Genomic DNA, 24,721 nt, shown 5'->3' on the forward strand with positions numbered 1-24,721 from the left:
ATAACACTTTGCCTTTATCAATCGAGGGATTGAGTTTAGGAGTCCGGGGATAATGATGCAGCTATATAAGACCCTGGTCAGACCCCACTTGGAGTACTGTGCTCCGTTCTGGTCACCTCATTACAGGAAGGATGTGAAAAAGATTGAAAGGGTGCAGAGGAGATTTACAAGGACGTTGCCTGGATTGAGTGGCATGCCTTATGAGGATAGGCTGAGGGAGCTCGGTCTTTTCTCCTTGGAGAGACGAAGGATGAGAGGAGACTTAATAGAGGTGTATCAGATGTTGAGAGGCATAGATCAGGTGGACTCTCAGAGGCTTTTTCCCAGGGTGGAAATGGCTGCTACGAGAGGACACAGGTTTAAGGTGCTGGGGGGTAAGTACAGGGGAAATGTTAGGGGGAAGTTTTTCACAGAGGGTGGTGGGCGAGTGGAATCGGCTGCCGTCACTGGTGATGGAGGCAAACTCAATAGGGTCTTTTAAGAGACTCTTGGATGAGTACATGGGACTTAATAGGATGGAGGGTTATAGGTAGGCCTAAAAGGTAGGGATATGTTCGGCACAACTTGTGGGGCCGAAGGGCCTGTTTTGTGCTGTAGTTTTTCTATGTTTCTATCTCAATGAGTCGCTCCCTATTCTACTCTTATTTCCACCCAAGAGTTCCCATATTTTACAGGATCCTGAGGGTTCGCTCATTTCACTTCCCCAGATCAAGGATCTCCACTTGTCGTCATTCAGCCCAAGATAACTCAGAGAACGATCCAATTAGCCCACCATTGCCCCATAATCCCTACAAGTCTTCTCCCCGTCATGTACGTTCATCTGATTTGCTTTCGGAGAAGTTGCTTCTTCCAACCTTTCAGGCAATGCATCGCTGCATTTCTAACATCTCAGGACCTCTCCCCAGCTTTTATTTTGTCAATTTATTTGAACTCTTTTTGACCCAATGGGGTGGCACAGCTCATTATAAGAAAGGACTCCGTGTCATAGCCCACAATAACTTGCCCCTTGCTGTCGGCTCAATGAGATTTGACCCCACTCTCCGAGGTTGAACTGCTGGCACGTTGCAGTTCATACAAACAAATCTTAAAACCTATTGACAGTGGGGTCACAATGTCCAGGGAGGATGGTAGGCTTGACATCACTGGACTGGCACGGTGGCACTGTGGTTAGCACTGCTGCTTCACAGCGCCAGGGACCCGGGTTCAATTCCAGCCTCCGGTGACCCTGTGTGGAGTTCTCCCCGTGTTTGTGTGGGTTTCCTCTGGGTGCTCCGGTTTCCTCCCACAGTCCAAAGATGTGCGGGCTAGATTGGCCATTCTAAATTTTCCCTTCGTGTCCCGGGATGCATAGGTTAGTGGGATATGGGGATAGGGCCTGGGTGGGATTGTGGTTGGTGCAGACTCGATGGGCTGAATGGCCTCTTTCTGCGCTGTAGGGATTCTATGACTGTGTGTGGAGTTCTCCCCGTGTCTGCGGGTTTCTTCCGGGTGCTCAGGTTTCCTCCCACACTGCAAAGATCTAGAGGTTGGGTGCATTGGCCGTGCTAAATTCTCCCTCAGTGTACCTGAACAAGTGCCAGAGTGTGGCGACTAGGGGATTTTTCACAGTAACTTTTATTGCAGTGTTAATGCGAACCTACTTGTGACACTAAAAAATAAAAAAAAAGTTAAACATGCTATAGAAATATAAGTTGTTGTGTTTTTAACTGATTAAAATCAGTGGCACGGTGGTTAGCACTGCTGCCTCACAGCGCCAGGGACCCAAGTTCGATTCCAGCCTTGGGTCACTGTCTGTGTGGAGTCTGCACGTTCTCCCTGTGTCTGCGTGGGTTTCCTCCCACAGTCCAAAGATGTGCGGGTTAGGTTGATTGACCATGCTAAATTGACCCTAGTGTCTGCGGATTAGCAGGGAAAATATGTGGGGTTATGCAGACGGTGTCTGGGTGGGTTTGTGGTCAGTGCAGACCTGATGGGCCGAATGGCCTCCTTCTGCACTGTAGGGGTTCTATGATACTGGTTTCTGAAAGGTTAATATGTTTACAGATGATTTATTCCATATTATCTCTTTTTTTTCCCCACCAACAACAAAATATTAACTGATGATTCAAATCAGCAAATAACGAGATGTGTAGTTTTGAGGAAACCACTGCAAATCTGAATTAAGACCCTACATCTGTTCCTGGTGTTTTGGTTAGTTTTACATGCAGCTGTTGGGGTCGTAAGGTTGTGGGTTCAAGCCCCATTCTAGAGAAAGGGAGCTCAAAATCTAGGCTGATACTGAGGGAGTGCTGCTTGGTCAGAGGTGCTGTCTTTCATGTGGTCTGTTGGGTGGATGTCTAAGGCGGAGGGGTTCCCTCCAGTTTTTGGGGCCTTGCTGTGTGCAAATTGGCTGCTGCATTTAAAATGACAGCAGTGAGTGCACTTTTCCGGTCAGTGGAGTGTGGAGCCAGACGTGGAGGGCTGAATAAGCTACTTGTGATGTTCACGCAGTGAGTGGGTTTTGATACATGGCTACACCTCATTCACATTGTGTTCAATGTTTCACAGGCGGCTGCCAAGTATGGGAAGAAAGTGCTGGTCTTGGATTGTGTTTCACCCACACCCCTCGGGACCACATGGGGTAAATAAATCTTTAATAATGCTTTCCTACATCTTTGCACCCAAGAAACCTATTAATGGATTTCCAAGAGACTTGGCGTGGACCTTTCCTTTTCGCATGAGTTTTTTGCAGAATACTCAACTCATTAACTTCCTTTGTCTTGAGGTTCAGAAGTTCCCTTGTTCTCAGAAGTCTATTTCGTTCGCCAACTACGATCTTGCTTACCATTGAAGTTGTTGACCAATCATGACAATCAAAATATCAAGTTTTTAGTTGATTCATTGGGACGTGGCAATTGCTGGCAAGAGCAGCATTCACTGCCCGCTCTGACTGCCCTTGGAGCTGATGGGCTTGTGAAGCCATTTCAAAGGTCAGTTAGTCACATGTTTGCCAGATTGGATAACACTGGCAGATTTCCTCCTCTGAAGGGCATTGTTGCACCAGATGAGTTTTTACAACCACCGTGGTCACTGTTACTGAGGCTAGAACATAGAACAGTACAGCACAGAACAGGCCCACGATGTTGTGCCGAGCTTTATCTGAAACCAAGATCAAGCTATCCCACTCCCTATCATCCTGGTGTGCTCCATGTGCCTATCCAATAACCGCTTAAATGTTTCTAAAGTGTCTGACTCCACTATCACTGCAGGCAGTCCATTCCACACCCCAACCACTCTCTGTGTAAAGAACCTACCTCTGATATCCTTCCTATATCTCCCACCATGAACCCTATAGTTATGCCCCCTTGTAATAGCTCCATCCACCCGAGGAAATAGTCTTTGAACGTTCACTAGTTTTATATTCCAGATAGTTCCATCAGCTGCAGTCGTGGGATTTGAGTCCAAGTCTCCAAAGCAATCTGTCCCATGCATCTATGAATTGGGAGCAGCAGTAGGTCTTTTAGCTGCTTGTGCCCATTCTGCCATTAGGTTAGATCGTGGCTGATTTTCCTCTCTGCTCTGTCTGTGAGGCAGCAACACACATGAGGCTAAGAAAGGCACCAATCTTGGAACCATGGATTCTAAGCCTGCTACACTTGACCACATACAATGCCTCAAAATAATACTTCACCAGTATTCCAAAATTCCCACAATCCCTAGTAACTCCTCCCACTGTCTCCCGGAGGTGTCTGTTCCCCTTCCATAGGAACCTGTCCCTTGACCTCGAAAGAATGTGACTAATTGAGTTATTCCTCAAGAGCCAGCATTGGCACGATGGACTGAAAGGCCTCCTTGCTGTCTGGTTCTACAGTAGCCAGGCAGTGTGTGCGCAATTCTGATTCACATCGCTGGCGTGTAATAGTTACCGGTAGCAACGTGAATCCATAAGGAATGTTGAGGTCGCAGTCGGATCAGTCATGATCTTATTGAACGACGGATCAAGGTAGAGGGGCTGAATGGCCTACTCCAGTTCCTTTTTTATGACCTAGTTTGTGTGAGTCTGAATCAGCCCATATGTTTCTTCCAACTCCAGGTGGAATTGGGGAAATTTTAGCTTTTCTTTTAAAAACAATGTTGTGTTTTGTCCTTTTTTTCCATCTTCAGGTCTTGGTGGGACATGTGTCAATGTGGGTTGTATCCCAAAAAAGCTGATGCATCAAGCTGCGATTCTGCACCAAAGCCTAGAGGATGCCAGGAAATTTGGCTGGACATTTGATGAAAAAGGTTTGTAAAAATACTGCTGCCTATCAGCGCCAGGGATCCGGGTTCGATTCCCAGCCTTGGGTCACTGTCTGTGCCGAGTCTGCACATTCTCCCCGTGTCTGCGTGGGTTTCCTCCGGGTGCTCCCGGTTTCCTCCCACAGTCCGAAAGATGTGCTGGTTAGGTGCATTGGCCATGCTAAATTCTCCCTCAGTGTACCCGAACAGGTGCCAGAGTGTGGTGACTGGTGGATTTTCACAGTAACTTCACTGCAGTGTTAATGCAAGCCTACTTGTGACACTAATAAACAAACTTACAAATTTAACAAACAAGGAGATTAAGTTTTATCAGGACAACATGTTTCCACCAAAAGAAAAAATGCTGGAAAATCTCAGCAGATCTGGCAGCATCTGTAAGGAGAGAAAAGAGCTGACGTTTCGAGTCCAGATGACCCTTTGTCTTTTCTCCTTACAGATGCTGCCAGACCTGCTGAGATTTTCCAGCATTTTCTCTTTCGGTTTTAGATTCCAGCATCCGCAGTAATTTGCTTTTATCCACATGTTTCCATCTTGGGTACTACCTGTTTGCACTCCTCTGTCGCTGAGACCCTCAACCATGCTGCCGTTGCCTTGGGATTTCACTATTCCAGCACGCTCTCCCCCGACCAGCCTCACACTATTTCGCCCTCCATCACGCTGAACTCAGCTGAACCTCTGCTGCCTTTGTCCTAACTCTCTCAAAGCCCCACTTATAGGCTGGAATTTTACCAGCACGCGCGCCCACCCCGATTCCGGGGGCGGGCAAGGCTCGGAGAACGGCACTCTCTGTCCATCTCGGCCGGACGTGCCTGTAAAATTCCACCCATTGTCTTCCAAGCTTTCTGATTGTGTCAACAGTGGATGACCTTGCTGTTGGAGTTCCAGTTAATGGGATCTTCATTAATACACTGGCATTTAGCAGTGTGTTTGTCAATTTTGGGGACTAAGAAGTGTTTGGAAAATTGGGAGCACCGTGAATCTTTCCCCAGTTCTCAGATCCATGGACTTGGTGTGAACCTCCGTGACTCTCTAAATTTACAGTTCACTCTATCTGGAAATTAATCTCTTTTTGTGCTTTATACCACTTGTGTTTATTGCTCTCCACAAAGGTTCAGAACCAAAGAGATCCTAGCACTTAAAATAATATTTGTTTTCTCCTGTAGTTAGTCATGATTGGACAACTATGAAAGATGCGATCAACAATTACATTGGCTCCTTGAACTGGGGCTATCGGGTTGCTTTAAGAGATAACGGTGTTACCTACGAGAATGCTCATGGAGAATTCATTGGACCTCACAAAATCAAGGTACCTGCTCCGTACGTTGTAAACGCATCAAGTTACTTCTAGGCTAGCGCTCACAAACCTACAACTAATGAAGTCAGCTGGAAATTTAAATTGGAGCAAGATGTCTGCAACATCCACAGAAACTTGCCGTGAGTTCACTAGTAGCATCCTGCAAACCCAGAGCCCACCTAGATAGAGGAGGTGGGGGGGGGGGGCAAACAGATGAATAAGAGCTCCATTTATCTCCCTCCCACACCCTCTTGGCTTGGACATGTGTTGCTGCTCTTTATAGGTATTGGATCAAACTCCTGGCCCTCTGTGACAGACAGCACCATGAGAGTAGCTTCTCCGATCTTTGTAGCACATCATTCAGTGATGCCCCTTTTACACCTACGTTCTTCTTTTCTTTCAATGTATTTATTTGGCAAGTGTGGGTGTTGGCAAAGACAGCGTTATTGCCCTTGAGGATTTGATTTATTGTCACATGTTTTAGTATACAGTGAAAAGTATTGTTTCTTGTGAACTATACAGACAAAGCATACCGTTCATAGAGAAGGAAATGAGAGAGTGCAGAATGTGGTGTTACAGTCAAAGCTAGGGTGTAGAGAAAGGTCAACTTAATGCAAGGTAGGTCCATTCAGAAGTCTGATGGCAGCAGGGAAGAAGCTGTTTTTGAGTTGGTTGGTACGTGACCTCAGGCTTTTGTATCTTTTTCCTGACTGAAGAAGGTGGAATGTCCGGGGTGCGTAGGGTCCTTGATTATGCTGGCTGCTTTGCCAAGGCAGCTGGAAGTGTAGACAGAAACGATGGATGGGAGGCTGGTTTGAGTGATGGACTGGGCTTCGTTCACGGCCTCTTGTAGTTTCTTGTGGTTTTGGGCAGAGCAGGAGCCATACCAAGCTGTGAGACAACCAGAAAGAATGCTTTCTGTGGTGCATGGGGATAGTGAGCTGTCACTTTAAACATCATGGTGCTGTTGGGGAGGGCATTCCAGGATTTTGATCCAGCAATTAAAGGAATGGAGATATATTTCCAAGCTGGGATGTGTGTCTTGGAGGGGAACTTGCAGGCGCTCATGGAATCATAGAATCCCGACAGTGCAGAAGGAGGCCATTCAGTCCATCGAGTCAGCACCAACCACAATCCCACTCAGGCCATATTGCCATAACCCCGCATATTTACCCTGCTAGTCCCCATGGCACTAGAGTTAATTTAGCATGGCCAATGCACCTAACCCGCACATCTGTGGATTGTGGGAGGAAACCGGAGCACCCGGAGGAAACCTACACAGGGGAGAAGGTGCACACTCCACACAGACAGCGACCCAAGCCGGGAATCGAACCCGGGTCCCTGGCGCTGTGAGGCAGCAGTGCCACTACCCCCTCTCTGATCAAGTGGTTCTGGCCCCGATTGTTATTCCAATCTGGTGCTCCTTCTGATTGGAAGGCAGGATTTTCATCATTTTAAAATTGAATTTATTGAAACCAGTGTACACCAGTAATGCAGATTTTTATAATATCAAAATACTGCACAAGCTGGAAATCTGGAATTGAGAAAAGGAAATACTCAGTCTGGCAGTGTCTGTGGAGAGGAGCAGCTAATATTACTTTAGTTGCTTTCATTAATTTAAAACCTGATTATTCGTAGCTGACATGTGAGACACTCATTAATATTTAAGTACATCGATGAATATATTTTGTTGCAGTTACTGCCAAACCCCAACAGTCCATGGAGGATTTTACATTTACATAAATTTATGTAGATTATGCAATGAGCAGAAACGTGCACGGTGGCACGGTGGTTAGCACTGCTGCCTCACAGCGCCAGGGACCCGGGTTCAATCCCCAGCTTGGGTCACTGTCTGTGTGGAGTTTGCACGTTCTCCTCATGTCTGCGTGGGTTTCCTCCCACAGTCTGAAAGATGTGCGGGTTAGGGCGCATTGTCCGTGCTAAATTCTCCCTCAGTGTTACCCGAACAGGCACCGGAGTGTGGCGACTAGGGGGTTTTCACAGTAACGTCACTGGAGTGTTAATGTAAGCCTACTTGTGACACTAATAAATAAACCTTTTTAAAAAGATAGCTTTTTGAGCGCAATGAAAACTTTTTTTTACCTCCTAATGGTGACTTTACCATTGTAGGCCATCTGGATTGATTGAAGCAAGTGGTGAGAATGTAGGAACAGGAGGAGGCCATTCAGCCCCTTGAGTCGGTTCTGTCAGTCACTCAGTAAGATCAAGGCTGATCTTTTAGATGAATGTGGGATTTAAAATGATTGTTTTTTTTTTCTATTTATTCATGGGATGTGGGCGATGAATAAATCGGCTCTTTTTGCCCATCCCTAATTGCCCTTGAACTGTGTGGTTTGCTTGACAATTGAGGGCATTTAAGAGTCGACCACATTGCTGTGGATTTGGAGGCCAGACCAGGTAAGGGCAGCAGATTCCTCCCCTATTTTTATGACAATTGACAATGGATTCATTGCACTTCTGATTTTAGATTTTTTTTAAAAAACTGATTTCAAATATTGCTAACTGCCATGGTGAGATTCGAACCCGGGTCCCCAGAGCATTCCCCTGGGTCTCTGGATTATTAGTCCAGTAACATTAACACTGTGCCACCACCTCCCCATGATGTTACAGCATCAATAGCCATTTCTGCCACCCTTTGGTATAAAGAGGTGTTTTCTAATTTCACACCCGAGGAGGTTTTGGTTTGAATTTCTAGATCGTGTGTCCTGGTTCTAGACTCCCAACCAGCAGAGCTTCATTTATCCCCGACAACACCTCTCCGTAGATTTAAAAGCTTTGAAATCATCCCTTAACCTTCCAAATTCCAGGAAATAAACCCCACTTTGTTCAACCTCTCCTCTTAGCTTGATCCCTCGGAGTCCAGCTATGATTACAATAAATTTACTAACTGAATTCCTTTTTGTTTTTAGGCAACAAATAAAAAAGGAAAGGAAACGGTTCACACTGCAGAAACATTTATCATCGCCACTGGAGAGAGGCCTCGATACCTGGGAGTCCCAGGTGATAAGGAGTATTGCATCACCAGGTAATCTTTCGTATAGGTAGGAGATTAGACCAGCTAAGTCAACCAGCAGGGCACAGGAGCCTGGTGGTTGCATTACTGATGATGTTTATTATTCATTCGTGGCACATGGGCATCACTGGATGGGCCAGCATTTATTGCCAATCCCTAATTGCCCTTGGAGGGCAGTTGAAAGTCAACCACATTGCTGTGGCTCTGGAGTCACATGTAGGCCAGACCAGGTAAGGGCAACAGATTTCCTTCCCTAAAGTGGTTAGCACTGTTGCCTCTCAGCGCCAGGGACCCAGGTTCAATTCCCAGCTTGGGTCACTGTCTGTGTGGAGTTTGCACATTCTCCCTGTGTCTGTGTGGGTTTCCTGCGGGTGCTCCAGTTTCCTTCCACACTCCAAAGATGTGCGGGTTAGGTGGATTGGCCATGGTAGATTGCCCCTTAGTGTCAGGGGGACTAGCTAAGGTAATTGCATGGGATTATGGGGATAGGGTCTGGATGGGATTGTGGTTGGTGCAGACTCGATGGGCCGAATGGCCTCCTTCTGCACTGTAGAGATTCTGAGAAAAGACATTAGCAAACCAGATGGGTTTTTCCGACAATTGACAACTATTTCATGGTTTTACTGAATTCAAATTCCACCATTTGCCGTGGCGAGATTCGAATGGGAGTCCCCAGAACATTGGCTGAGTTTCTGGATTAATAATATTTGGTAGGACTAATTTAAATGTGGATTATAGGGTCAAAGGTAGGGTTCTGAAGACTGTGGAGGAACAGAGAGATCTTGGGGTCCATATCCACAGATCTCTGAAGGTTGCCACTCAAGTGGATAGAGCTGTGAAGAAGGCCTATAGTGTGTTAGCTTTTATTAACAGGGGGTTGGAGTTTAAGAGCTGTGGAGTTATGCTGCAACTGTACAGGACCTTGGTGAGACCACATTTGGAATATTGTGTGCAGTTCTGGTCACCTCACTATAAGAAGGATGTGGAAGCGCTGGAAAGAGTGCAGAGGAGATTTACCAGGATGCTGCCTGGTTTGGAGGGTAGGTCTTATGAGGAAAGGTTGAGGGAGCTAGGGCTGTTCTCTCTGGAGCGGAGGAGGCTGAGGGGAGACTTAATAGAGGTTTATAAAATGATGAAGGGGATAGATAGAGTGAACGTTCAAAGACTTTCCTCGGGTGGATGGAGCTATTACAAGGGGGCATAACTATAGGGTTCGTGGTGGGAGATATAGGAAGGATATCAGAGGTAGGTTCTTTACGCAGAGAGTGGTTGGGGTGTGGAATGGACTGCCTGCAGTGATAGTGGAGTCAGACACTTTAGGAACATTTAAGCGGTTATTGGATAGGCACATGGAGCACACCAGGATGATAGGGAGTGGGATAGCTTGATCTTGGTTTCAGATAAAGCTCGGCACAACATCGTGGGCCGAAGGGCCTGTTCTGTGCTGTACGGTTCTATGTTCTATTAATAGTCCAGTGATAATACCACTAGGCCGTCGCCTCCCCTGCAATCCAGAGACTAAAACTTGTCAATCTGCACAAATATGGGTTTGAATCCCACCGTGGCAACTGGGGAATTCAATTTCTCAACGTTCTGGAATTTTTTTTAAAAAAGCAGCATCAAAAGCAAGTGCGAAATTACAGATGATCATTGCCAGCTGAAGCAAATCTGCCGTTATTTGCTTGGTTTGGCACACAGCCAAGTGGTTTGACTCTTGACTGCCTCTGGAATGGCCAGTTGTCTCGGAGAAGGCCGCTCAACACTTGTCAAAGAACAAAGAAAATTACAGCACAGGAACAGGCCCTTCGGCCCTCCAAGCTTGCACTGACCATGCTGCCCGACTGAACTGAAAACCCCCTACCCTTAGACCATAAGACATAGGAGCGGAAGTAAGGCCATTCGGCCCATCGAGTCCACTCCACCATTCAATCATGGTTGATTTCAACTCCATTTACCCGCTCTCTCCCCATAGCCCTTAATTCCTCGAGAAATCAAGAATTTATCAATTTCTGTCTTGAAGACGCTCAACGTCTCGGCCTCCACAGCCCTCTGTGGCAATGAATTCCACAGACCCACCACTCTCTGGCTGAAGAAATTTCTCCTCATCTCTGTTCTAAAGTGACTCCCTTTTATTCTAAGGCTGTGCCCCCGCGTCCTAGTCTCCCCTGTTAATGGAAACAACTTCCCTACGTCCATCCTATCTAAGCCGTTCATTATCTTGTAAGTTTCTATCAGATCTCCCCTCAACCTCCTAAACTCCAACGAATACAATCCCACGATCCTCAGACGTTCATCGTATGTCAGGCCTACCATTCCTGGGATCATCCGTGTGAATCTCCGCTGGACCCGCTCCAGTGCCAGTATGTCCTTCCTGAGGTGTGGGGCCCAAAATTGCTCACGGTACTCCAAATGGTGCCTAACCAGTGCTTTATAAAGCCTCAGAAGTACATGCCTGCTTTTGTATTCCAAGCCTCTTGAGATAAATGACAACATTACATTTGCTTTCTTAATTACGGACTCAACCTGCAAGTTTACCTTTAGAGAATCCTGGACTAGGACTCCCAAGTCCCTTTGCACTTGGTCCCTTCCGGGGACCCTATCCCTCCATTCCCATCCTATTCGTGTATTTGTCCAGACGCCCCTTAAAAGTCACTATCGTATCTGTTTCCAATACCTCTCCCGGCAGCGAGTTCCAGACACCCACCCCCCCCTCTGTGTAAAAAAGAAACTTGCCTTGTACATCTCCTTTAAATCTTGCCCGTAAAACTTTGTCATTGAGAGCGGTTAAGGATGGGCGATAATTGTTGCCTGCATCCATTTATAACCCCCGCCCCTCAATGCTGTCTGGAACCTTTGAATACTTTTCTTCCCATACAGCCCCCTCTGGTGGCTCTGCTGCTGGGTGGGTGAAAACACCAGATGGAGAGACAGCCTATTTTAGAAGGGGGGGGGGGGGGAAAAAAACCCAGCAAATTTCATAGTTGCCAGCTGTTGTGGAGGCCTGAATGTGGCAGCAGACTAACCGTTTAAGCTGAAGCAGCTGTGGTCCTGCCTCTCAGAGACTCAGATATCAAAGGAAGTATTTGAGAATAGAGGGTGATGTAGTGACGGGATCTGCTACACTGGAGGAAATTGCACTTGTAGCAACAGAAGACTGAAGGAGTAAACGGGATACTCGTGTATTCATAGTCCTACAGTGCAGGAAGAGGCCATTCGGCCCCTCGAGTCTGCAGCGACCACAACCCCACTGATTGTACAAACGCTGTTAGTAAATAGATGATGCCTAGCAGAAGGTCTGTATACGACACAGTGGTTAGCGCTTCTGTCTCACAGCTCCAGGTTGAGTTGTACTAAAGGAAGATGGTTTTGGTTGCGGGATGTCAGTCTTTTCGGTTTGAGGACATCACTGCAGAAGTTCCTCCGGGTTGGTGTCCAACCTTCTTCAGATGCTTCACCAAAGAACTTTCCTCTATTATAGAACAATAGGATCTCTACAGTACAGGAGGTGGCTATTCGGCCCATCGTTCTCCAAAAGTATCTGACTCGCCTCCCCCAAACCCTCACAAATTTGCTACTTTCCTCTCCTAATAGATGCTGCCCGACCTGCCGTGTTCTAGTTGCTTAATCCAAAGTAGATAAGTTCTAAATTAAGACTATAAATAGGGCAGACTAATCACTCGCGTTGAGAAGAATGATAGAATATCATGGAAACTTATCTATTCTGAGGCTGGAGACTCGAGTGAAGTGCAGCAGAGTTCATCCTGGTGTCCTGCCCGCTATTTAATCCCTCAATCAATATCATAAAAACAGATTTTCTGGCCATTATCATAATTGCTTTTAGTGGGAGCTTGAGTGCTGCTGTGTTTCCTAAGTCGTAACAGTGACTTACACTTCACAAAGTACGTCATTGTCTAGAAAGTACTTCCGGTGGTCAGTGTTATAGAAATGCAAGTCTGTTGTTTTTTTAAAAAGAGAGCATGTTCCCTCATTCTGTTTTTAATACACATTCTAGTGATGATCTGTTCTCGCTGCCCTACTCTCCGGGGAAGACCTTGGTGGTTGGAGCTTCCTACGTTGCGCTGGAGTGTGCCGGATTTCTCGCAGGTTTGGGTCTGGACGTGACTGTCATGGTTCGCTCCATCCTGCTCCGGGGATTCGACCAGCAGATGGCAAACCTGGCTGGAGACTACCTGGAGAACCATGGGGTCAAAATCATTCGGCGGTTTGTACCAACTAAGGTAAGCAAATTGTGTTTGTGTGCCTGTGTTGGAGCTGGGGCAGTGGTGAGGAAGGTGCTGCCATCTAGTCATCAAAGAAATCATAGAAACCCTACAGTACAGAAAGAGGCCATTCGGCCCATCGAGTCTGCACCGACCACAATCCCACCCAGGCCCTAGCCTCTTTTGTATCTCCACGTTGTAGTGTTTAGCACTACTGCCTCTCAGTGCCAGGGACCCAGGTTAATTCCCGGCTTTTGCCACTGTGTGGAGTCTGCATGTTCTCATACAGTCATAGAGGTTTACGGCATGGAAACAGGTCCTTCGGCCCAACTTGTCCATGCCGCCCTTTTTTTTTTAAACCCCTAAGCTAATCCCAATTGCCCGCATTTGGCCCATATCCCTCTATACCCATCTTACCCATGTGAATGTCTAAATGCTTTTTAAAAGACAAAATTGTACCCGCAAATGTGAATTACACTCCCCACCGGGGAATTGAACCCCAGTCTCCCGCGTGAGAGGAGGGATACTAACCACTAAGGTTCGTGGTGGAAGATATAGGAGGGATGTACGAGGTAGGTTCTTTACTCCGAGTGGTTGGGGTGTGGAATGGACTGCCTGCAGTGATAGTGGAGTCGGACACTTTAGGAACTTTCAAGCGGTTATTGGATAGGAACATGGAGCACACCAGGATGATAGGGAGTGGGATAGCTTGATCTTGGTTTCGGACTAAGCTCGGCACATCAAGGGCCGAAGGGCTGTACTGAGCTGTACTGTTCTATGTTCACTATACTAATGAGGAAATTAGTATAGTGGTTAGTATCCCCGCGTGGATTTCCTCCGGGGGCTCCGGTTTTCTCCCACAGTCCAAAGACGTGCTGGTCAGGTGCATTGGCCATGCTAAATTCTCCCTCAGTGTACCCGAACAGGTGCCGGAGTGTGGCAACTGGGGGATTTTCACCAACTTCATTGCAATGTTAATGTAAGCTACTTGTGAGACTAATAAATAAATTTCTAGCTGAATAAGATAAAGGATATCGCACCTTAACACGTTGATTGTTTAGTGGCAAGTTTTAGGAATTTAACGTTCAAATATGTTTCACCACATTGTTTTTCTCCAAGATTTCGATTTAACATCTGCTTGTGTTTTATCGATATTGTTATCAGCCAATCATAGAAACATAGAAAAACTACAGCACAAACAGGCCCTTCGGCCCACAAGTTGTGCCGAACACATCCGAACAATCATCAGTGTGATAAACTCCCCCCTCGTAAAGAGATAGAAGGTCATGGGTGTCGGCAATGACTGATGGGCACTTCCTCACTCTTGTACCTGCTGGGGAAATAGAATCATAGAATCCCTACAGTGCAGAAAGAGGCCATTCGACCCATCGAGCCTGCACTGACAACAATCCCACCCAGGCAGTATCCTCATAACTACATGTATTTAACCCTGTTTGATCCCTTAGTCATGTTGTGGAGATGCCGGCGTTGGACTGGGGTAAACACAGTAAGAAGTTTAACAACACCAGGTTAAAGTCCAACAGGTTTATTTGGTAGCAAAAGCCACACAAGCTTTCGGAGCTCCAAGCCCCTTCTTCAGGTGAGTGGCACTCACCTGAAGAAGGGGCTTGGAGCTCCGAAAGCTTGTGTGGCTTTTGCTACCAAATAAAGCTGTTGGACTTTAACCTGGTGTTGTTAAACTTCTCACTGTGATCCCTTAGTGCCAGGGGGACTATCAGCCTAACCTGCACATCTTTGGACTGTGGGAGAGAATCCGTGGAGACTCAGCACGGACAGTCACCCGAGGCCAGAATTGAACCCAGGTCCCTGGACCTGTGAGGCAGCACTGCTTGCCACTGTGCCAACATGAAACTTTGTTCCAGCATGCGTAACCTGTCTTCCCCACCTCCCCCCCCCCCCCCCCCCCCCCTCTCTTTTCACAGATAGAACAAATTGAAGCAGGAACTCCAGGGAAGTTGAAAGTAACAGCTCGATCTACAGAAGGCTCCGAGAACATAGAAGGGGAATATAACACGGTGAGTGAAACTGGAGATTCTGTTTTATTCATTTGTGCTCTTAGCTTTGAGGCTTTGCCTATCCGAGTCAGATGGTGGGAGTATGTCAGATGTCGCACAAGTGAGTCTTTCACCCTGGCGGCTGCTTCTGCTCCAGGTGACATCAACTTCACCTGTGTACAAAATCTCAGTGGGGCCCCCAAAGGATGTTTCTCCATTTAATGACCAGAAAATGGGGCCAACTCTTGCCTGCATTGCTCCTGTCCGACAGAGTCATAGAGGTTTACAGCATGGAAACAGGTCCTTCGGCCCAACTTGTCCATCCCGCCCTTTAACCACTAAGCTAGTCCCAATTGCCTGAGTTTGGCCCATATCCCTCTATACCCATCTTACCCATGTAACTATCTAAACACTTTTTAAAAGACAATTGTACCCACCTCTACTACTGCCTCTGGCAGCTTGTTCCAGACACTCACCACCCTCCGTGGAAAAAATTGCCCCTCTGGACCCTTTTGTATCTCTCCCCTCTCACCTTAAACCTATGCCCTCTAGTTTTAGACCCCCCTACCTTTGGGAACAGATATTGACTATCTAGCTGATCTGTGCACCTCATTATTTTATAGACCTCTATAAGATCACCCCTCAGCCTCCTACGCTGCAGGGAAAAAAAAGTCCCAGTCTATCCAGCCTCTCCTTATAACTCAAACCATCAAGTCCCGGTAGCATCCTAATAAACCTTTTCTGCACTCTTTCTAGTTTAATAACACCCTTGTACCCTTGAGGTTAATGAGCGAAGACTTCCTTCATAACGTTTGAATGACCAGTCCTTGGAAAAGGTTGCTTGCCTTGAAACGTTCTCACAAAAAGCTGCTTGTTTTTTGCAGGTGTTGTTGGCAGTTGGGAGGGATTCCTGTACCAAAAATATCGGCTTGGAGAAAGTGGGAGTGAAGATTGTTGAGAAGTAAGCGAATGCTGTTTCTTGTAATCTTAGTAACGACACAATCCAATCCTTCTGTTGAAAATGTGCTCTTGCCGTGTGTAACCTTTTTTTACTTGCTGTTGTTGCCAAACTTTCGTCAGAGTTAGTCTATGTCCCACATCAGTGTATACAGGCTGTGACCAGCAAGTGGCCTGAAGTCCCTCCAAATTCTTTCTGAATTGGAAGAAATGCAGAAACTGGAAAAAGTGGCCTTTCAGCCCCTTGAGCCTATCCTATCATTCAGTTTGATTATGGCCCGCCTTGGTTCCATAACCCACAACAATCTAAAGTTAAAGTAGAAACATTAATACTGCAACGAAGTTACTGTAAAAATCCCCTAGTTGCTACAGTCCGGTGCCTGTTTGGGTCAACGCACCTAACCAGCACGTCTTTCAGACTGTACCTATCTCGGTTTTGATTTTATCCTCCGAATCCTAAGTTTTTTTGTTTTTCTAGGATGAGAGTTCCACCCACACTGACTCTTGCAAGCTGTGTGACTTGATGGGTTGCAATGATCTCCACATTTTTATGGGAGATTTTGAAATGTTAAGTTGAAACATTGCATCCTCCTGGTTAACACACACCAGTGCCCAAAGCCGTGAAGCTAGTTGGGTATGTTTTAATTTGAAGAGCTGTTTTGTTGCCTGAAGTCTCTTATCTTGCTCCCATTAAGAAAATCTACCCCTACATGATTTTCACCCAAGAGCGTCATTGGGAGCACTCTGCTCTGACCTAGAAGTTTTTGAGTTCAGGATCCGAGCAAGTGAGCCCACAAAGGCTGATCTTCCAGTGCAGTACTGAGCGAGTGCTGCAATGCCAGAGGTGCTGTTTTTCACAAGATGCCCTCGGGTTGGTGCAAGGTCTTGTGGCTTGATTTCAAAGAGTTGGGGGTGGGAATGGGGGTTTAATCCCTGATGTTCTGACTGATTTATATCTCAAATCAAGATGATAACCAGATCATCTGCTGCGGTTATCACACTGATCTCCGTGGGAGCTTGCTGTGTCCATATTATGTTTTGTATATTACAGCAGGGGTGACATTATGCTTCTGAAAAGTGCTTTTGTATGTACTGTGATCAGGTGCTATATAAATGCAAAATGAGACCAGTCCAAAGATGTGCGAGTGAGGTGGATTGGCCATGCTAAATTGCCCCTTAGTGTCAGGGGGACTAGCTAGGGTAAATTTACTGGGAATGAGGCCTGGGTGGGGTTGTGTTCGGTGCAGACTCAATAGGTCGAATGGTGGCCTCCTGCGCTGCAGGGATTCAATGATTCAAGTCCTGTTTGTATTAAAAAAAGGGTTAACGAGCGGTTCTGAAAACTAAACAAATATTAGCGGTGTTGGAACCGTAAGTATTCCTACAGTTAAGAAATTCGCAGGTGAATTTGACTTGGAGTGCATTGGTTAAAAAGGATGAAACTTGTCTTCAATGTCTAGCTGGTAGATGATTTACGTTTTAGACCATAAGACATAGGAGCAGAATTAGGCCACTCGGCCCATCGAGTCTGCTCCGCCATTCAACCATGGCTGATACTTTTCTCATCCCCATTCTCCTGCCTTTTCCCCATAACCCCTGATCCCCTTTTAATCAAGAACCTATCCATCTCTGTCTCAAAGACACTCAATGACCCGGCCTCCACAGCCTTCTGCGGTTTTGTGGCAGTGCACTTCTGTCCCAACTCGAGCAAGCAGGCACCTGTCCAGACCCTGGCCCAGATTTCTATTCTAACATCTTTTTTTTCAGTGGATGTGCTTCTTCATCTCTAACTTGCCAGTCAGGGTGGTAGAGAGCTGCTTGACGCTGGAGAGCAAAGCTCTTGGAGAAAGTGCTTGTCAGTGGTTGCCAAGACAGTAACCGTGACAATTAGATACTGTGACCCACCATCAACTCTTCAGGAGGGGGCGGTTTCATCGTGACCATTGAGAATTGGCTACTGCAACATTGATAAAATGCATGCAAAGATATTGAAAAATGTTGAATCTAAATCTCGGGGGTGGGGAGGGAGACACAAACTCCCTCCTTAGACACAGGATTCTGGTTAACTGGCAGAACACAGTCGGAATAAACAGGTCCTTCTTGCATTGGTAGGCTGTGACTAGTGGGATACTGTAAGGATCAGTACTTTGCCCCCTCCCCAACCCCGAGTTGGATGTAGGGACCAACTAATGTTTCCAAGTTTGCGGATGACACAGAGCTGGACGGCAACCTGTGTTGGTGAGGAATATGCAACGTGGCTTCACGGGGCTTAGGACAGAGCAGGGAAGAACATGGCAGGTGGAGAATGTGAGGTTACCACTTTGGTTGGAGGAACAGCTACATAGAGTATTTCTTGAACGGCAGAAGATTAGAAAGTGAAGATGTACAAAAGGGACCTGGATGTCCTTATCAATAAGTCCCTGAAAGCTAACGTGCCGATGCAGCAAGCTATTAGGAAGACTAATGAAATGTTAGCCTTCTTCACAAGAGGCTTTGAGTACAGGAGCACTGAGGTCTTGTTTCTGTCATATAGTGGGCTTACATTAACACTGCAATGAAGTTACTGTGAAAAATCCCCTACTCGCCACACTCCAGCACCTGTTTTGGGACACTGAGGGAGAATTTAGCATGGCCAATGCACCTAACCAGCATGTCTTTCAGACTGTGGGAAGAAACCCACGCAGACACGGGGAGAACGTGCAGACTCTGCCCAAACAGTGACCCAACCCAGGAATCGAACCCAGGTCCCTGCCACTGAGGCAGCAGTGTTAACCACTGTCACTGTGTCGCCCCAGGGTTAGACTGCACCTGGAGTATGTGCAGTTCTGGTCCCCTTGCCTCAAGGGATATTATTGCCATAGAGGGAGCGTACCAAATGTTCACCGGACTTGTTCTGGGGATGGTGGGACTATCTTATGAAGAGAGATTGGGCAAACTGGATCTGTATTCTCTGAATGAGAGGTGATGGCATTGAAAACTACAAAATACTTGAAGGAATAGACAGGATAGATGCAGGCAAGATGATTGAGGAGTGTAGAACCAGGGGGCACAATTTCACAATGAGGGGGAAGCTACTTAGGACTGAGAATTGAGTAGAAATCTCTTGCTCGGGTTATGAATCTTTTGGAGTTTTTTTTACCCCAGAGGATTGTGCAAGTGCAGTCAGTGTTTAAAGCCGAGATGTAGAGATTTCTAAATATTGTAATACTTATAGAATCATAGAATCCTACAGTGCTGAAGGCGGCCATTCGGCCCACCGAGCCTGCACTGACCATAATCCCACCCAGGCCCTATTCCCATAACCCCATGCATTTACCCCAGCTAGTTCCCCTGACACCTAAGGGTCAATTAGCATGGCCAATCCACCTAACCAGCACATCTTTCGGAGTGTGGGAGGAAACCAGAGCACCCGGAGGAAACCCACGCAGACACGGGGAGAACGTGCAAACTCCACACAGACAGTGACCCAAGCCAGGAATCAAACCCAGGTCCCTGGTGCTGTGAGGCAGAAGTGCTAACCACTGTCGCTCAGGAGGGAGATATAGGGATAGTGTGAGGGCGGTGGGGTGGGGGGAAGAGGTAAAGCCATTGTGGATGATCCACCATGATCATTTTGAATGGTACAGCAGGCACAGTGGGCTGAATGGCCTGCTCTTATGCTGTCTGGCCAGGGTGCTTTCCAACAATGACCCGTTTTCTCCACAGACGCTGCAGACCAGGTGAGTGTTTCCTTTATTTTAAAGTTGTCTTTTTATTGTATTTTTAGGTCTGGTAAGATTCCAGTCAATGATGTGGAACAAACAAACGTGCCCTACATTTATGCCATTGGAGACATCCTAGAGGGCAAGTTGCAGCTCACTCCGGTGGCGGTCCAAGCTGGTCGCTTACTTGCCGCGAGGCTTTATGGAGGATCTTCAGTCAAGGTACAAACCCTAAATTGTAATTACTGGTTTCTTACAGCAATCCAGCGCTGCTTAAAGGCCGCAATGATGCTTCTCCAAATCGGTGCTTTTTGGGGTAGAAGGAAGTTCCTTCCTTCCATCAGAGGGTCAGAAGCGTTCACTGTTGTTCAGCACCATTTACCACTCGTTATAAGGAAGTCTGTGCCCTTTATGCAGCAAGACCTGAACAACACTCGGGCTTGGACTGATGAACAAAACAGTGCAGCTCAGGAATAGGCCCTTCGGCCCTCCAAGCCCATGCATATCATGAAGCCCTAACTAAACTTTTTAAAAGAAAACCTGCCCTTACTCTGTCTGTATCCCTCTATTCCCTCCCTATTCATGGACCCATCCAGAAGCCTCTTAAATGTTGCTAATGTGCCTGTTTCCACCACCTCCTCTGGCAGCGCGTTCCAGGCACCCAACACTCTCTGCGTGAATAATTTCCCCCGCACATCTCCCACAAACTTTCCCCCTTGAACCTGTGCCCCCCTCTTAATTGACGCTTCCAACCCTTGGAAAAAGCCTCTGACTATCCACCCTGCCTCTCATAATTTTGTAGACCTCTATCAGGTCTCCCCATAGCCGCTGAGTTTCCAGTGAAAACAATCCCCGTTTATTCAATCTCTCCTCATAGCCGACACCCTCGAGACCAGGCAACATCCTGGTGAACCTTCTTTGCGCTCTCTCCAAAGCTTCCATGTCCTTCTGGTAGTGTGGTGACCAGAACTGAACATAATACTGAAAATGCGGCCTAACCAAGGTTTAATATAGCTGCAAAGTTATATAAAGAATGGCAAATAATATTTATGCCACACAAGTGCCAGGCAATGACCATCTCCAACAAGACAAGAATCTAGCCACCACCTCTTGACATTCAATTGGCATTACCATCGCTGAGTCCCCCTCTATCAACATTCTGGGGGGTTTCATTGACCAGAACATGAACTGGATCCAGCCAAGTTGTTTTAAAAATGAAACCTGGATGGAATTGCAGAATGTGATCTGTCAAATATCAATAGTCCACTTGGATTTGGTTTAATCAGTTACTAGACTGGCTATCCTGAGAATAAATGGGACCTTCAGGTGGCCCTTAAGTCCAATATGTTGCCCATAAATGGATAACGGTGGCACAGCACTGCTGCGGCACAGTGGCAGGGACCCGGGGCAGCACGGTGGCACAGTGGTTAGCACTGCCGCGGCACAGTGGCAGGGACCCGGGGCAGCACGGTGGCACAGTGGTTAGCACTGCTGCGGCACAGTGGCAGGGACCCGGGGCAGCACGGTGGCACAGTGGTTAGCACTGCCGCGGCACAGTGGCAGGGACCCGGGGCAGCACGGTGGCACAGTGGTTAGCACTGCTGCGGCAGGGACCCAGGTTCAATTCCTAGCTTGTGTGGAGTTTGCACCTTCTCCCTGTGTCTGCGTGGGTTTCCTCCCACAGTCCAAAGATGTGTTGTGGGTTAGGTTGATTGGCCATGCTAAATTGCTCCTTTAGTGTCAGGGGATGTGGGATTACAGGGATAGAGCCTGGTTGGGATTGTTGTGGGTGCAGACTCAATGGGCCAAATGGCCTCCTTCTGTACTGTAGGGGATTCTATGATTCTGCCATTTATATTGGCTGCATCGACTGCCCAGGCCAAGTTCAGAAATTCCCTCCTAAACTCTCAATTTATAAGGTGCTGCTTTCAATATATTCCTTTGACCAAGCTTTTGGTTACCTTGTATCATTTTGTCTGGGATGTTAAAGGCACTATGTAAATGCAAATTATTGCTGTAAACAGCAATGCAGAATGCCCATGAGAATAGATATGTGCACAGGTTTGGAGTCTGGATGTTGCACTGGTATTAACTCTTTCTTTCTGGTTATAACATTTGGACAGTGTGACTATATAAACGTACCCACCACCGTCTTTACTCCCTTGGAATATGGAGCCTGTGGTTATTCCGAAGAGAGCGCTCTGGAAAAATATGGCGCGGAGAACGTGGAGGTTAGTCACCAAATCCTAAAAGTGAAAAATGTTGCTTTTCTTTTTCTCTGGCAATTCTAAATCATTCCAACTCTTTTTTTCACGTTTTCAGACCTACCACAGTTACTTTTGGCCCCTGGAGTGGACTATTCCATCAAGGGATAACAACAAGTGTTATGCCAAGGTCATCTGCAACAAGCAAGATCAAGTACGTATCTCGAACGGCTACTTTCTGGGTCTGTTTTCCAGCGCGAGCTGTAAGTTGATTTTGACAGACTGCAGTGGAGTAAACCTGCCTCTTTTGGGGGATTTGAACCCACGACACTTCTGACTCAAGAAGTGAGAGTGCTTCCCCCTGAGCCACACCTGATGCCCCTTAAGGAAAGGGTGAGTAAGGTGGTGGTAGGTGGGGGTGTGTCTCCCAACATTTCCTGGGTTCACAGCCCTGTGTGGGTGGTCTTGTTTCTGCCGACTCTTATGTAGGGGAAGAGAAACGGGCATCTTGGGGGGGGTTGATTTTTCTCTGTCATTTTAATCGGAGCGCGTCTTCCCTTTTCAGAATCGGGTGATAGGTTTCCACGTGTTGGGTCCGAACGCGGGAGAAATCACTCAGGGGTTTGGAGCTGCAATAAAATGTGGCATGACCAAGGAGCAGTTGGACAGCACAATAGGAATCCACCCAGCCTGTGCAGAGGTACTAAACTCTCATTGCTTTCAGATATTTGAGCACGTTGATTTTTAATCATGTACTTTTGTTAAGGGTGAAGGACTTGTGGCACAGTGGCTATTGTCACCATCTCTCGGCTGGAATGATGTGGAGATGTCGGCGTTGGACTGGGGTGGGGCACAGTAAGAAGTCTCACAACACCAGATTAAAGTCCAACAGGATTATTTGGTAGCACGAGCTTTCGGAGCGCTAAGCCCCCTTGTAAGCGCTCCGAAAGCTCGTGCTACCAAATAATCCTGTTGGACTTTAACCTTGTGTTGTGAGACTTCTTACTGGGCTGGAAGTTCCACTGATGGCCATGGAAGGTTTAAAGTTTTTGAAGATTATTAGTCACAAGGAGGCTTGCATTAACACTGCAAGGAAGTTATAGTGAAAATCCCCCAGTCGCCACACTCCGGCACCTGCTCAGGTACACCGGAGGGAGAATTTGGCATGGCCAATCCACCTAACCAGCACATCTTTCAGACTGTGGGAGGAAACCCATGCAGACACGGGGAGAACGTGCAGTCTCCCCACAGACAGTGACCCAAGCCAGGAATTGCTAACCACTGTGCCACCCAAGGTTGTGTTCATAATGTGGAGTTGCCGGCGTTGGACTGGGGTAGGGAACAGTAAGTAGTCTTTCAACACCAAGTTAAAGTCCAACAGGTGCTACCAAATAAACCTGTCGGACTTTAACCTGGTGTTGTGAGACTACTAACTGTTCATAATGTGGCATAATCGAGCTAAGTCTTCCTGACATGCCTGATGGCAGGCAGTGGAATCCTGATCAGCCCCACTGCAGAAAGCAATGGCAGCCACTGCAGTACTTTACCAAGCATCATCATGGACCAGTCCATGGTTGCCAACTCACTTGCATGGTACTTGAAGGAGGAATTTTGTTGTGTGGAGCCCATTAGCAAAGCTTGTTTCCGTATGCCATCTTGTACCATCGCAAAACATCTCCAGGGTGTTTCGCAGGATTGGAGGGACACGAAAGGACATATTGGAACAGGTGGTCAGAAGCCTATTAGATGAGGTAAGTGACATTTTAAGGGGAAAATTCTATCTCGGGGTATCAGCATAGAACATAGAACAGTACAGCACAGAACAGGCCCTTTGGCCCACGATGTTGTGCCGAGCTTTATCTGAAACCAAGATCAAGCTATCCCACTCCCTATCATCCTGGTGTGCTCCATGTGCCTATCCAATAACCGCTTAAATGTTCCTAAAGTGTCTGACTCCACTATCACTGCAGGCAGTCCATTCCACACCCCAACCACTCTCTGCGTAAAGAACCTACCTCTGATATCCTTCCTATATCTCCCACCACGAACCCTATAGTTATGCCCCCTTGTAATAGCTCCATCCACCCGAGGAAATAGTCTTTGAACGTTCACTCTATCTATCCCCTTCATCATTTTATAAACCTCTATTAAGTCTCCCCTCAGCCTCCTCCGCTCCAGAGAGAATAGCCCTAGCTCCCTCAACCTTTCCTCATAAGACCTACCCTCCAAACCAGGCAGCATCCTGGTAAATCTCCTCTGCACTCTTTCCAGCGCTTCCACATCCTTCTTATAGTGAGGTGACCAGAACTGCACACAATATTCCAAATGTGGTCTCACCGAGGTCCTGTACAGTTGCAGCATAACCCCACGGCTCTTAAACTCCAACCCCCTGTTAATAAAAGCTAACACACTGTAGGCCTTCTTCACAGCTCTATCCACTTGAGTGGCAACCTTTAGAGATCTGTGGATATGGACCCCAAGATCTCTCTGTTCCTCCACAGTCTTCAGAACCCTACCTTTGACCCTGTAATCCACATTTAAATTACATCCAGTACATTGTAGTGGATTGTCAGATGATCTAACAAATGCTTAATATGATAGGAATTCAGGGCGGCACAGTGGTTAGCACTGCTGCCTCGCAGCTCCAGGGACCCGGGTTCGATTCCCGCCTTGGGTGACTATCTGTGTGGAGTTTGCACATTCTCCCCGTGCATGCGTGTTTCCTCCCACAGTTAAAGATGTGCATGTTGGGTGGATTGGTCATGCTAAATTGTCCCTTGGTGTCCAAAGATGTGTAGGTTAGATGTATTAGCCATGATTATTGTGTGGGGTCATGGGGAAAGGACCTGGGCAGATACTCTGGATAGAATTTTCCTGCCTGTCACGGGTCATGGAAAGGTTAATTGACCTTGGGGCGAGCGCGGCTGGAAAATCCCGCTCCGTGAGTCAGTGTAGACTCAATGGGCCGAATGGCTTCTTCTCCACTGCTGGGATTCTGATTCATTTGGGTAGATTTGG

General features: G+C 47.0%; 2 protein-coding genes across 6 annotated transcripts in view; both read left to right on the forward strand.

The window, feature by feature from the left end:
- The window catches only part of LOC144498487 (host cell factor 1-like), a 467,986-nt gene that overhangs the window by 162,324 nt on the left and 280,941 nt on the right, over positions 1-24,721 (forward strand). The gene's annotated exons all lie outside the window — the stretch shown is intronic.
- LOC144498482 (thioredoxin reductase 1, cytoplasmic-like) overlaps positions 1-24,721 on the forward strand; it is a 37,350-nt gene that overhangs the window by 7,236 nt on the left and 5,393 nt on the right. For all 5 annotated transcript variants that reach the window (XM_078219666.1, XM_078219670.1, XM_078219667.1 and 2 more), the window contains exons 3-13: positions 2,548-2,620; positions 4,144-4,263; positions 5,442-5,584; positions 8,503-8,618; positions 12,619-12,844; positions 14,770-14,862; positions 15,726-15,802; positions 19,565-19,721; positions 21,623-21,730; positions 21,822-21,917; positions 22,269-22,403. In XM_078219666.1, coding sequence (XP_078075792.1) covers positions 2,548-2,620; positions 4,144-4,263; positions 5,442-5,584; positions 8,503-8,618; positions 12,619-12,844; positions 14,770-14,862; positions 15,726-15,802; positions 19,565-19,721; positions 21,623-21,730; positions 21,822-21,917; positions 22,269-22,403 — 1,344 coding nt within the window. The remainder of the gene's footprint in view (positions 1-2,547; positions 2,621-4,143; positions 4,264-5,441; positions 5,585-8,502; positions 8,619-12,618; positions 12,845-14,769; positions 14,863-15,725; positions 15,803-19,564; positions 19,722-21,622; positions 21,731-21,821; positions 21,918-22,268; positions 22,404-24,721) is intronic.

The sequence above is a fragment of the Mustelus asterias genome, chromosome 9 (genome assembly GCF_964213995.1).
Source record: "Mustelus asterias chromosome 9, sMusAst1.hap1.1, whole genome shotgun sequence".
Taxonomy (NCBI): domain Eukaryota; kingdom Metazoa; phylum Chordata; class Chondrichthyes; order Carcharhiniformes; family Triakidae; genus Mustelus; species Mustelus asterias.